Source organism: Lacerta agilis, chromosome 14, assembly GCF_009819535.1.
Source record: "Lacerta agilis isolate rLacAgi1 chromosome 14, rLacAgi1.pri, whole genome shotgun sequence".
NCBI classification, from domain to species: domain Eukaryota; kingdom Metazoa; phylum Chordata; class Lepidosauria; order Squamata; family Lacertidae; genus Lacerta; species Lacerta agilis.
Window position 1 is genome coordinate 4,017,018 of NC_046325.1, and position 13,279 is coordinate 4,030,296.

Here is a 13,279-nt window from a genome sequence, read left to right on the forward strand (position 1 = left end):
GAAAAAGCAGCATTTGCTAAAGTGACAAAGGGGACTTTCTTTCACATGTGGTGGGATTGTAAAATTATAAAGAAATATTGGGAAATGATTTACAATGAAATGAAGAAGATGTTTAAAATAACATTTGTTACAAAACCAGAAGCTTTCCTGTTAGGTATTACAGGAGCGGACATACCAAGATCACAAAAGAACTTATTTATGTATGCAACTACGGCCGCACGGACACTGTTAGCACAACATTGGAAAGAAGAAGGTGTCCCAGCTGAAGAAGATTGGCAAGTTAAATTAATGGAATATGCTGAAATGGCAAAATTGACAATGAAACTAAGAGGAAGAGCCGACAACGAATTTAAAGGATAATGGGAGATGTTTATTGCATATTTGGATATGAATGGACAACAGGTAATTCATACGGTTTTAAAATCTAACACTGGACATGCGGTATGTTGAGTAATAATGGAACCAAGGAAGGGACTAGGGGGAAGTCAACTTGATTTGTTTTGGATTTGTATTGCTTTTGTTTTTATTTATGTTATTTCCTGGAAAATCAATAAAATATTATCAAAAAAAGAAAAGAAAAGAAAAGCAGGATTTGCGGGGAACAGAAGAAAGCCTAAGGAACCAGGACTCTGGGGTTCCTGAGAGAGACAGGGGTTTGGGGTGTAGCACAACCTTCGCCAACCTGGCGCCCTCCAGATGCTTTGGACCACAACTCCCATCATCCTGAGCAAGCGCAGCCGAGCTCCCTGGATCTGATGGGAGTTGTAGTCCAAAATTTCCAGAGGGCATCTGACTTGGTGAAGGTCCGTCCTGCAGGAGGGGGCCTAAACCTTTGTCAAAATGGCCTCTAAGGCTTGGAGCCAGGGGCACAAAAATGGAATTCTGAATAATTCTCTGGGCCAAACAAGTACTGCCAATATATCTCGGCTCCTCCTATTTCCTCGCTTGCTCCGCTAGCTTCCGGACACTCTCCCCTTCAATGTGGCAGAGGTGCCAGTGGTCCCGATTCGTAACGTTCACGGCTCCCAACTTGGCGTAGAAATCCATCGCTGGCTGGTTCCACCGGGCAGAGATGAACCGGAACTCGGAGCAGCCTTTCTCCAGCGCGATCTGAGGGGGTGGGGGTAGAATCGGAGGCTCTTATTCATTCATTTTATTTCATAAAAATTTATCCATACCTCTTCATTGTGTTTGTGTTGGGGGGGAACGACCTCAAAGCAGGTCCTACTTTCCTCAAAGCAAGGAAATCAAGTAAAATCCGCGACTCAATTTTAAAACACACGGCACTTAAAATCCTAAAAGCTGATTAGCAGTATCCCAACCTTCTAAGCATCTGGGTGGGTGGGTCTAAACAGGAATAAAACTGCCCTTTATCAAAAGATCTCAGGGCAGTATACAACCTTAAGAACATTTGCCTCAAAGAATTTTGGGTACCGTAGTTACAATCCCTGGGAACTTTTAGCAAACGGCGGCAGCTAAATAATTATTTCAGCAGAGAAATGGGCTTTGAAGGTACACCGTAGTGCAGCGGTCAGCAACCTTTTTCGGCCGTGGGCCGGTCCACCGTCCCTCAGACCATGTGGTGGGCCAGATTATATATATATATATTTATTTATTGGGGGGGGGGACGAACGAATTCCTATGCCCCACAAATAACCCAGAGATGCATTTTAAATAAAAGGACACATTCCACTCATGTAAAAACACGCTGATTCCCATACCGTCTGTGGGCCGGATTGAGAAGGTGATTGGGCCGCATCCCGGCCCACGGGCCTTAGGTTGCCTACCCCTGCAGTAGTGTGTGCACAGAGTTGAAATATAGTGCAGTGCAGTGGCCAGAGTATTGGACTAGGACCTGACCTGGGTTCGAATCCTCCCTCGGCCACGACGCTCACTGGGTGGCCATGGTTGGGCCAGTCACTCTGTCTCAGCCTGACCTACCTCGCAGGGCTGTTGCAAGGATATGATATGGGGGGAGAGAACTATGTACGCTACCTTGAGCTCCTTGGAGAAGGAGGTATGGTATAAATGTAGGAAACAGATAAATACCGGGTAGTCCATTCACACTCTGGCCTAGTTCAGTCAGGGACAACATCCCCCCCCAACCCCCACCCACCCCGGCCCCATCCAGTCTCACCTTTGCCACTTTATTCATTAAACTTGTGCCAATGCCTTTTCCTGGTTGGGAAAATGGGGGGGGGATGAATGAATGAATGAATGACCAAGTTAAACACACTTCATTTTTAGCTGTAGACATTTTGAACTAGGGTTTGATTTTCTCGGTTTAAAAAGGTTTGCTTGGTTGAGTTAATATTGCCAAATTGTAGCTGAGGACTTTTTTTGAAAAGCAGTTGCAGTGCAAACCCTTTTTTTTAGTCTTGAGGGCCAGGTTCCCATAGACACAACCTTCTGGGGGCCACATACCAGAGATGGGCAGGGCCAGAGGCAAAACTGGGTGAAATAACCGATTCTTATCTTTACAGTACAGCAGGAAACTATCCAGACCGGGGTCAGCAACCTTTTCCAGCCCTGAGCCGGTCCACTGTCCCTCAGACCATGTGGGGGGCCGGACTACTTTTTTTGGGGGGGGGATGAAAGAATTCCTACGCCCCACAAATAACCCAGAGATGCATTTTAAATAAAAGGACACATTCTACTTATGTAAAAACACGCTGATTCCCAGACCGTCTGCGGGCCGGATTGAGAAGGCGATTGGGCCGCATCCGGCCCCCGGGGCCTTACTTTGCCTACCCATGATCCAGACACTTTATTGCAACTGCAACAACCACATCCCCGCCAGTTAAATCCATCCAGCAAACCCATAAAATGGACCCAAAAAAGGCTATGGAGTCTTTCCCGCTTATCTGCCCTCCAATCCTTCACTATTCTTCATCCTAGTTTACTGATTATCGTCTGTGCGGTCAGTGAGAAGAGAGAAGGGCGCACTCTGCACATGCTCAGAGGCACCCAACTTCCCGGGCACCTCGGAATTCCGGCACCACGTAGAGATCTTCGCCGAAGAGGATTCCGCCGTACCACGTGCAGTAGGACAGGTAATGGAACTGGTACCCGATTATTGTGCGACCTGGAGAGGAGGGAGGAGGAGCAAAAGTAAACAGCATATTAAAAGGGAATGGGCTGGGCGATAAATCCTGCCAAATTCAGCATCAGTTCACCTCCAGTTTTATGACTACCATATTTTTTCCATCTAAAAGACGCCCCCTATTTTTGGGGGGACTCTGATTTAAGGAAATGGGGGGGGGGTTGGCCCCTGTGTATAAGACGCTCCCAAATTTTGGGCATGTTTTTTTTTTGGGGGGGGGGGGGAACTAGTCTTATAACATGGAAAAATACGGTTGTTGTTGTTGTTGTTGTTGTTGTTGTTGTTGTTGTTCACAGCATCAAAATACAAGATAAAAACACAAAATACATCCATAATAAAAACAAGAACAAACCAAACCAATGATCTAAACCTCCCACAAACCTATTTAAAAGGATATTATAGGATGTTAACCAGCCAAAGGTCGGGTTGAAGAGGAACGTTTTCGCCTGGCGCCTAATGTTGTCTCCCTGGGGAGTCCATCCCACAAACTGGGAGAAAAAAGGCTTTGGCTATTCTAGCGGCTGCGAGCATCCAGGTCAAAAGTTATTTTGAGGGGAGAGCCAGTGTGGTGTAGTGGTTAAGAGCGGTAGACTCGTAATCCGGTGAACCGGGTTCGTTTCTCCACTCCTCCACATGCAGCTGCTGGGTGACCTTGGGCTAGTCACACTTCTCTGGAGTCTCTCAGCCCCACTCACCTCACAGAGTGTTTGTTGTGGGAGAGGAAGGGAAAGGAGAATTTTAGCCGCTTTGAGACTCCTTCTGGTAGTAATAAAGTGGGATATCAAATCCAAACTCTTCTTCTTCTTCTTCTTCTTCTTCTTCTTCTTCTTCTTCTTCTTCTTCTTCTTCTTCCCGACATGGCACCCTCCAGATATTGCCAGGTGCAATTCCCACAATTCCACTCATTTAATTCATCGCGTTTCTATCTCACCGTTCCCTCCGGGGAGGTCAACTGAGCCCCACAACAACCCTGTGAGGTAGGCGGCAGCAGGTCCAAGTGTGTCCTCTCCCAGGTGCTGGTCCGACGCTCTAAGCCACATGGGGGATAAGCGATCTCTGGATCCCTCCCTTGGGGTGCCGGAAGGGAGAGGAACCTGAGAGTCATTGTAACCAGGAACACCTCCTTCAAAACGATTCGTCAGGTATTTAGGGCCCGGTTGTTTTATTGGGGGCACGAGAAGTAGCAGATTTGCCATCATTTTTCTGAGTTTTAATTCACATGAGAATATAAGAAGAGCTTGCTGGATCAGGCCGACGGCCCCACTTAGTCCAGCATCCTGTTCTCACAGTGGAACAACCAGATGCCCTAACGCAGGCATGTCCGAAGTCCGGCCCGCTGGCCGCTTTAATCTGGCCCCTGTGGCAGTTTATTTCCTGGGGTAAAATCCTGGGTCAGCAACTTTGGTCGGCCCTCACACATGTTCACTTCATCAAATCTGGCCCTCTTTGAAAAAAGTTTGGACACTCCTGTCCTAACGGGAAATCCGCAAGCGGGATTCGAACACAGGATCAACATTCTCCCACTCCTGTGGTTTCCAGCAACTGGTGTTCAGAAGTGTTGAAGGCAGGGCACAGCCATCCTGGCTAGTAGCCAAAAACGGCCTTCTCATCCTCCATGAATTTGCCTAATTCTCTTAGAGGCCATCCCCATCTTCATTCACCCTGCAGCATATTGTGTAATGAATTAACAACCCCAACAATCGCTCCTCATCCTGATAATCATCCCGGTTTTGTATTTCTGTCCCTTACCTGCTGAGCTATACAGGTGAAACTCGAAAAATTAGAATATCGTGGAAAGGTTCATTTCTTTCAGTAATTCAACTTAAAAGGTGAAACTAATAGATGAGATAGACTCATGACACGCAAAGCGAGATATGCCAAGCCTTTGTTTGTTATAATTGTGATGATTATGGCATACAGCTGATGAGAACCCCAAATTAACAATCTCAACTTTGGGGTTTTCATCAGCTGTATGCCATAATTATCACAATTATAACAAAGGCTTGACATATCTCGCTTTGCATGTCATGAGTCTATCTCATATATTAAACTCCAGTATCTAATGAAAACAATTGCTTACATCAATGGACTTTTCCACGATATTCTAATTTTTCGAGTTTCACCTGTATAGACAGTATAGCCAGTTTCCTTTGCTTTCCCCACCCACTAGGCAACACTGCTCCACTCTCCCACCCACGGCAAAAAGAAGTTTAGCAGTTTTCCTTGCAAGGCTCAGCCTGTCACTTTCGCTTACCATCTTTGCTCTTCTGTTCCGGGGGCAGCTCAGCTACAAGGCATCCGAAGGTGGAACCTTTCTCAAACCCATCTTTTCTGAGAACTACAAAGAATGGGACAGATTTATTTAAAGCACTGTTATGATTCATTGGGCTATAGATATTGGTCATAATATACAAATAGAAGATTGCTGGGGGAAATTACGGAATGAGGGAATAAAATTTACTGCATGTAGTGCATTGAAAGAAAACATTATGAAAATGATATATAGGTGGTATATACCAGTAACAACAGAGTTCCATGATCACTGCAGATGGTGACAGCAGTCACGAAATTAAAAGATGCCTGCTTCTTGGGAGAAATGCAATGACAAACCTAGACAGCATCTTAAAAAGCAGAGACATCACCTTGCCGACAAAGGTCCGTCTAGTTAAAGCTATGGTTTTCCCAGTAGTGAGGTATGGAAGTGAGAGCTGGACCATAAAGAAGGCTGGTCGGTGAAGAATCAATGCTTTTGAATTATGGTGCTGGAGGAGACTCTTGAGCACATCTGTCCTGCATCTGTCTCTGCGCTCCCGAGCACAAGAACAGTCTGTTGGATCAGGCCAACGGCTCACCTAGTCACCTAGTCCCAACATCCTGTTCTTGCAGAGCGACAAGCTCCATAGGGCGCACCAGACCATAGGGCGCAACTCATTTTTAGAGGAGGAAACAAGATAAAAAATATTTTTTCTGGTTTTCCTCCTCTAAAAGCCCTGTTTTTTTGAAGACCAGCTAAAGGTTTTGCAGCTTTTTTGCAAAGGGAAAAGCCCTGTTGTTGATTTTTGAGGATCAGCTAAACGTTTTTCAGCTTTTTTTGCAAGGGGAAAAGCCCTATTTTTTGAGGATCAGCTTAAAGTGGTGCAGCTTTTTCTGCAAAGGGAAAAGCCCTGTTTTTTTGAGGATCAGCTAAAGGTTTTGCAGCTTTTTTTGGCAAAGGGGGAAAAGCAAAGCTCCTTTTGCAAAGGGGGAAAAGCAAAGAGGAAAAGCCCCATTTTTATGGGGTTCAACTCACATTTCTGCAGCTTCTAAAGGAAAGGGAGCCTTTTCTACAGTTTCCAGACATGTAATCTAATCAGCCAGTCACATGTTGCTGGGGAAACAAACCACCTCCCTCTGCAGCACATTCAACAATGGAGGGCGGGACTGAAAGGGAGCCGGGACTCTTATCTCTCTCCCGATCTCTTGCTGATCAGCTGCTGAGCGGGGTCCTTTCAACACTCCCTTTTCTCTTTGTAAAATAAAAGGCATGATCCTCTTTTGGCCCCTGGGAAATTCGGCTCCAGGGACCACCATTCGCTCCATAAGATGCACAGATATTTCCCCTTACTTTTTAGGAGGAAAAAAGTGTGTCTTATGGAGTGAAAAATACAGTACTAAGGTTATTAGTCAGACCAACTCTGCGTTACAAAGATGCCCTGTTTTGGGAAGCTTTTAATATTTGATGAATTATTGTATTTTAATATTTTGCTGGAAGCTGCCCAGAGTGGCTAGGGAAACCCAGCCAGATGGGTGGGGAATTAATTAATTAATCAATCAATTAATCAATTAATTATGATGTCTGCAGATGTGACACCGAGAGAAGAAACGCCATGGAACTTCTGCAATGGCACAACTGGACACGTTCATCTGCCTCAGTTGCAACAAAACATGTATCTTGTGCATCGGCCTCTACAACCACAGAAGGCACTGTGACCTCACCCCCAAAGGCGCATTCCTCCATCGTCTCCAGGGACAGACGGATGCATTCAGTAAATTAAAACCAGCAACGAGCTAAAAATGCTAAAATCAGCGTTCTAAAAAAACCTGGGTAGGCTTGTGTAAACAAAAATGTTTTTAGCAGGCACCGAAAAGAGCCTCGTGAAGGCGCCTGCCTGGTATCAAGAGGCAGGGAGTTCCACAGTTCCGCACTAAAAGATCATCTTCTTACAAAGATCAACTAAAAGATCCAACTTCTTACAGGGCGGATATTATCTGGCACATGTAACAGGGCCGGTTCTGCAGACTGACATGGTTGAGAGGGCATTAGCTAATTGGTGTGAAGTGACCCCGAGCCTCCAAAATGCCTTCTTTTCCGGACCAGACCAAAGTCCACCTCTGCCAGGATGGCTTATGAGGACTCTGACCGGCAGCAATAAATCATTGGCCCACAGGCAAATTTATTTTTTCCTTAAGAGGATTTGTATCCAAAAGCTTACATACGACCAAACAAGGCTGTCCCACAAACTACAGTTCCCAATATCCTTTGGGGGAGAGAGAGAATGAAACTGGTTAAAACTGGCTATAAAAAACAGATAGATGACAGACAGATAGATGATAGATAGATAGATAGATAGATAGATAGATAGATAGATAGATAGATATAGTGCTACCTCAGTTTAAGAACAGTCCTGTTTAAGAACGATTCGGTTTACGAACTCTGCAAAACCAGAAGTAGTGTCCCAGTTTGAGAACTTTACCTTGGTCTAAGAACGGAATCTGAATGGTGGAAGGGCACCAGCGGTGGGAGGCCTCATTAGGCAAAGCATGCCTTGGTTTAAGAACAGCTTTGATTTAAGAACAGACTTCCAGAATGGATTAAGTTCGTAAACTGAGGTACCGCTGTAGATAGATAGATAGAAAGATAGCTATAGACAGACAGACAGACAGACAGACAGACAGACAGATGATAGATAGATCAATAGATCGATAGACTGATATTTGTTATGGAGATCGGGGTGAACCAAATCCCAGTTTGAGAGCCATCTTGCTTTCTACTAGAATCCGAAGGTCTTGCAGAAGGCAGAATTCAGAAATGGGGGGGGGGGGTGAGGCTGAGAATACTCTTATCCTACAGGCACCCTATTTTTAGAGCATTTATCTTGATTTGTTGGCAGGGAGGTTAGATGGCAGTTTGTCAAAGTGAATATTATCTCATACTTCCCCCCTGCATTTCTCCATCACTTTCCTTATTGCAAAAAAAAAAAAACCTAAAAAACCCCCCTCTGATCTTTTTGGGGAATCACCATCCCAAAACAGGTGACAGTCTGGAAGCACCCAAGGCCGCTGTCAAGGAGGGTGTGGGCAGTGATGGCACCCCTCAAGGTGGCAGGGAGGCGTGCCAGCTGCAATCCATTTAAATACGAAATGCCGCCGCCGCCGAATTTCCCTTACTTTCTGGGGTGGTTGTCAGCTGGTCCAAAGCTTTGTGGAAAGCTGCAGATTCCTGAAAGAAGCAAAATGTTCTGTATGAGTCATGCAAAGGCCCTTGGATGACAAGACGTCTCCTGGCTTCCCAGGGAGCTCAGATCCCAAGGAGGAGCAGCCGCGTGCCAGCCGCATCGTAGGGACATAGGAAACTGACTTCTACCGACTCCGACCATTGGTCTGTCCAGCTCAGCATTGCCTACACTGAATGGCAGAAGCATCTCTCCAGGATTTCAGACCCGAGGAGCCGTGTGGCATAGTGGTTATTGCATTGGCTTAGGACCCGGGAGAGCAGAGTTCAAATCCTCCAGTCAGCCAGTCGCTGTGTCCATAGCCAAGCCTACCTCACAGGGTTGTTGTGAGGATGAAATGGGGGGGCGGGGAGAGAACCATGTACACCGCCCTGAGATCCTTGGAAGATAAAGGTGAAGGTACCCCTGACTGCTAGGTCCAGTCGCGGACGACTCTGGGGTTGCAGCGCTCATCTCGCTCTATAGGCCAAGGGAGCCGGTGTTTGTCCGCAGACAGCTTCCGGGTCATGTGGTGGCCAGCATGACTAAGCCGCTGCTGGCGAATCAGAGCAGTGCACGGAAACGCCGTTTACCTTCCCGCCGGAGCGGTACCTATTTATCTACTTGCACTTTGACATGCTTTCGAACTGCTAGGTTGGCAGGAGCAGGGAAGAAGAGTTTGGATTTGATATCCTGCTTTTCACTACCCGAAGGAGTCTCAAAGCGGCTCACAATCTCCTTTCCCTTCCTCCCCCACAACAAACACTCTGTGAGGTGAGTGGGGCTGAGAGACTTCAGAGAAGTGTGACTAGCCCAAGGTCACCCAGCAGCTGCATGTGGAGGAGTGGGGAAGCGAACCCGGTTCACCGGATTACAAGTCCACCGCTCTTAACCACTACACCACACTGGCCTAAGGACCGAACAACAGGAGCTCACCCCGTCATGGGGATTCGAACCGCCGACCTTCTGATCGGCAAGCCCTAGGCTCAGTGGTTTAGACCACAGCGCCACCTGTGTCCCTTTGGAAGATAAAAGCAAAACATGAATGAATAACAAATGTTCACCACCTTGAGCTGGTGGAATGTAAAGGTAATGAACAAATGGTTTGTTTATCTCGAGAGAGTGTGCCTCCGGGGGTGAAGCCAAACTTCTGCGTCAGCGGCACCGAAGTGACCTCCCTGGGGCGCAAGCCTGGGCAGTGTGTGTGTGGAGGTCCGGGGCTGCCCAGATGACAAGACCCCCCTCTCGGCCTCGCAGGTGTGGCCCAGAGGAAAGCAGAGCAAGAGATTTGGCATCAGCTTGCCTGCAGGAGTCGCCGGAAGGAGGCATACAGGGCCCCATCCAACCCTCTTAGGGACTCTGCTCCAGATTTGTGTAGGGTTTACCCCTGAGCCTCCTCTTCTCCTGAAGATATCTGGCAAGGCAGAGGAGGCTGAGGATCAAAGTTTTCCTCCTCTGAGATGGGCTCCCTTCCCAGGTGGATGAGCCCCACCTGCCCCTCACTTCCCTCTTGACCATGGGACCCACTCTTGGTCTCGTCCGCTCCATCCGCCAGAGTCTGTCCTCACAGGCGGCTGAAGTCCCCAACTCACAGAGGGTTCGAGACCCACTGGCTCCCCTCGCCTGGTTCAGCCGGCCAGTGGAAGCCGTTCCCAGTGTGTGGCCGTTGTCGCATGCCCACAGCTACTAGGAGCCGCAGGTGAGAGCCGAGTGCGGGACAGGGACCAGAGGTGGACAAAACCACCCCACAAGCAGCATGACGTGTCTCCCAACAGAGGTACTTTCCCTCCCCGAACACCCTAACAATAAATGGGGTGGGCAGAAATCCAGCTCTGGGTCTAAGGCACTCCCTGTACCCAAATCCTCTGCTTTCTAGGCGCTCTCCTCCTCCCCCCCACCCCCAAATCTCTTACCCTAATAAGTCGCATGACGGCTTTAAGGTCTCCTGCAACCCAGGGGCGTATGATGTAACTCATGCTGGCTCCTCCGAGATCCTTCCTCTCTGATCTCCTGTCCTGGACTCTGATCCACTGAAGGGATGGTCTTGACTTTTTTCTGCTTCGCTGGATTTGACAATGGGAGGGGGGTCTCTCCCTCAACCCCCTCCCTCCCATTTGCTGATGGTCAGCTGTTTTCTTGGGGAGTTGTGCAGGTTTGCAAACCCTGGCCCATAAACAGGTGACAAGGTTCTTCCCCCCTGGTGAAAATTAACTTCTTTTGGCACCAGCTTGCATCACTTTCACCCCTGCCTTGAAGCAGTCTTGGGCTAGGAACCCAGGAGGTCACTTAGGGTGAGGGTTTCGGTCAAAGGGTGGCACCCTTTAGATGGGAGGGGGGCATCGCATACCAGCCACGGGCATGGACAGATGGAAAAGTGGGCAGAGGTTACATTCCAGACATGCAAAAGGCAAGAGATTCCTGGACATCCCATAACCCTCTCCGTTCCATGCAAGCAAGAGGCGTTTTCTCAGCATTCGAAAAGAGCAAGTTGTGTTGCTCCAAGGGTGGAAATGGCACTTCTGCCGGGAAACCCCTTTGGCAAGCTGGCAAAATGGGGCATCAGAGAAACATAGAGTTGGGAGGAGGGACGGCGAGAGTCATCTAGTTCAGCCCTGCAGTGCAGGAATCTCAACTAGTGAACCAATAATCACGTGCCTTACACCTGCTTGAGTCTTTGCCCCAAATTCTTCAGCTGTGAGCACCTGTCATGTGCATCGTCGAGTTATCCCACATCCCAAACCAGCCTTCACCAGCTTAAAAAGGTAAAGGACCCCTGGCAGTTACCTGTAAGTCCAGTAGCGGACGACTCTGGGGTTGCGCGCTCATCTTGCTTTACTGGCCGAGGGAGCCGACGTTTGTCCGCAGACAGTTTTCCCGGCTCATGTGGCCAGCATGACTAAGCCGCTTCTGGCGAACCAGAGCAGCGCAAGGAAACGCCGTTTACCTTTCCGCCGGAGCGGTACCTATTTATCTACTTGCACTTTGACGTGCTTTCGAACTGCTAGGTTGGCAGGAGCAGGGACCGAGCAACGGGAGCTCACCCGATCGGCGAGCCCTTAGGCTCAGTGGTTTAGACCACAGCGCCACCCGCGTCACCAGCTTGGTGCCTTCTGAATGTTGTGGCTGCAAGCTGGCGGGAGTTGTAGTTCAAAGCGCCCGGAGGGCACCACCAGGGGAAGGGCTGTAGCTCTGAGGTTGCCATGGGCTGCTTGAGCACAGAGGAACGGTGAGAGGAACCAAGTGGGGAACCCCCCAGAGAAGAAGGCTCAACAGGTCGGGGACTGGTGGTGTGGTGACGATGAAAAGCCTGGGAAGTGTCGGAAGCTGAGGAGGCAACAGGGTTTAGTGAGCTGGGAGAGTCTGTGGCGGAGAGAAAAACAGAATCAGAGGCAGAAGTTGAAGCAGGAGAGGAGGGAAGCCAAAAAGCTGAGAAAAGTCATGGATGTCGGCCACTCTTTAAAGCCGCATTGTGATTTAGGTGGTCCGTTGTGGCATGCTTGTGAAAATACGATTGCAAATAATAATAATAATAATAATAATAATAATAATAATAATAATAATAATAATTTATATATACCCCGCCCTCCCCAGCCAAGACCGGGCTCAGGGCGGCTAACACCAGGTACTGTATAAAAACAATAGATTAAAATACAACTTAAAAACAAGATTAAAATACAATATTAAAATGCAGCCTCATTTCAGTAGAAACTCAAATAAAAAAACTGGGGGGGAAAGCGTCAAATCTTCACCAAGGCCAACTATCCAGACTGGTCCTACGTGGGCCAGAAAAAAAGCCAGGGGAGTCCCCAAATAGGGGTTCCATCACAGAAGGAAAAAGGAAAGAGGGGGAGGGGATCAAGTTGATTCCAAGCCAAAGGCCAGGTGGAACAACTCCGTCTTACAGGCCCTGCGGAAAGAAATCAGATCCCGCAGGGCCCTGGTCCCACCAGGCCGGAGCCAGTGTTGAAAAGGCCCTGGCTCTGGTTGAGGCTAATCTGACTTCCTTGGGGCCCGGGACCTCTAGGGTGTTGCTATTTATGGACCTTAAGGTCCTCCGCGGGGCATACCAGGAGAGGCGGTCCTGTAGGTATGAGGATCCTAGGCCGCAAAGGTCAAACCAGGTCAAAATCAGCTGCAGTTGCTACTTTTGTGAATAGGGGCCTTTCCCCCTTGTTGCCCAAACTGCAGTTTTTCATTTGTCCTTGCACCCCCCCCCAATCTCTGAGCATAGAAACTGCATTTTCTATGCACAGCGTCCACCTTTGGGCCCCTCCCTTCCTTATCATTTGGCGCATTGCAGCGAGAATCAGCTGATCTTCAGGAGAAGACAAGGGAACTTCAAAGGAACACAAAGACAGAGGTAAATTTGAGAAGGGAAGGTCACTGTTAAGTAGTGAGTAGACACAGCACACGACACAGTGATTTTCAAGCAGCTCTTATTTATTCGCAGGCTGGAACAGAAGTGGAATGAAGGGCTCAGCAGCCTGCTTATATAGAACTCAGCTACAAGGAACAGTAACAACTTTCTGTAGTTACCCAATCCCTGAACGTCACTTTCAATCCCTCATTTGCATGTGCGGACCTGAGTGAAAACTGCAGCAGAAATGAACTATATACACACAGCCCTAGTGGCCTAGGGTGAGAACTTCAATACATAACAGTCACAGCTTGCTGATATGGGCAGCAGGCCAAGTTAAAATGGCAA

General features: G+C 48.1%; 1 protein-coding gene across 1 annotated transcript; it reads right to left on the reverse strand.

Moving 5' to 3' along the window:
* Positions 1-646: 646 nt before the first annotated feature.
* LOC117058559 (diamine acetyltransferase 2-like) lies at positions 647-10,601 on the reverse strand. The gene is made up of 6 exons (XM_033169790.1): positions 10,488-10,601; positions 8,531-8,582; positions 5,358-5,441; positions 2,984-3,085; positions 2,138-2,178; positions 647-1,110 (listed from the first exon to the last, which is right to left on the reverse strand). The coding sequence occupies exons 1-6, from the start codon at positions 10,548-10,550 to the stop codon at positions 934-936; spliced, it is 519 nt and encodes a 172-aa protein (XP_033025681.1). The 5' UTR covers positions 10,551-10,601; the 3' UTR covers positions 647-933.
* Between the last annotated feature and the right edge of the window lie 2,678 nt (positions 10,602-13,279).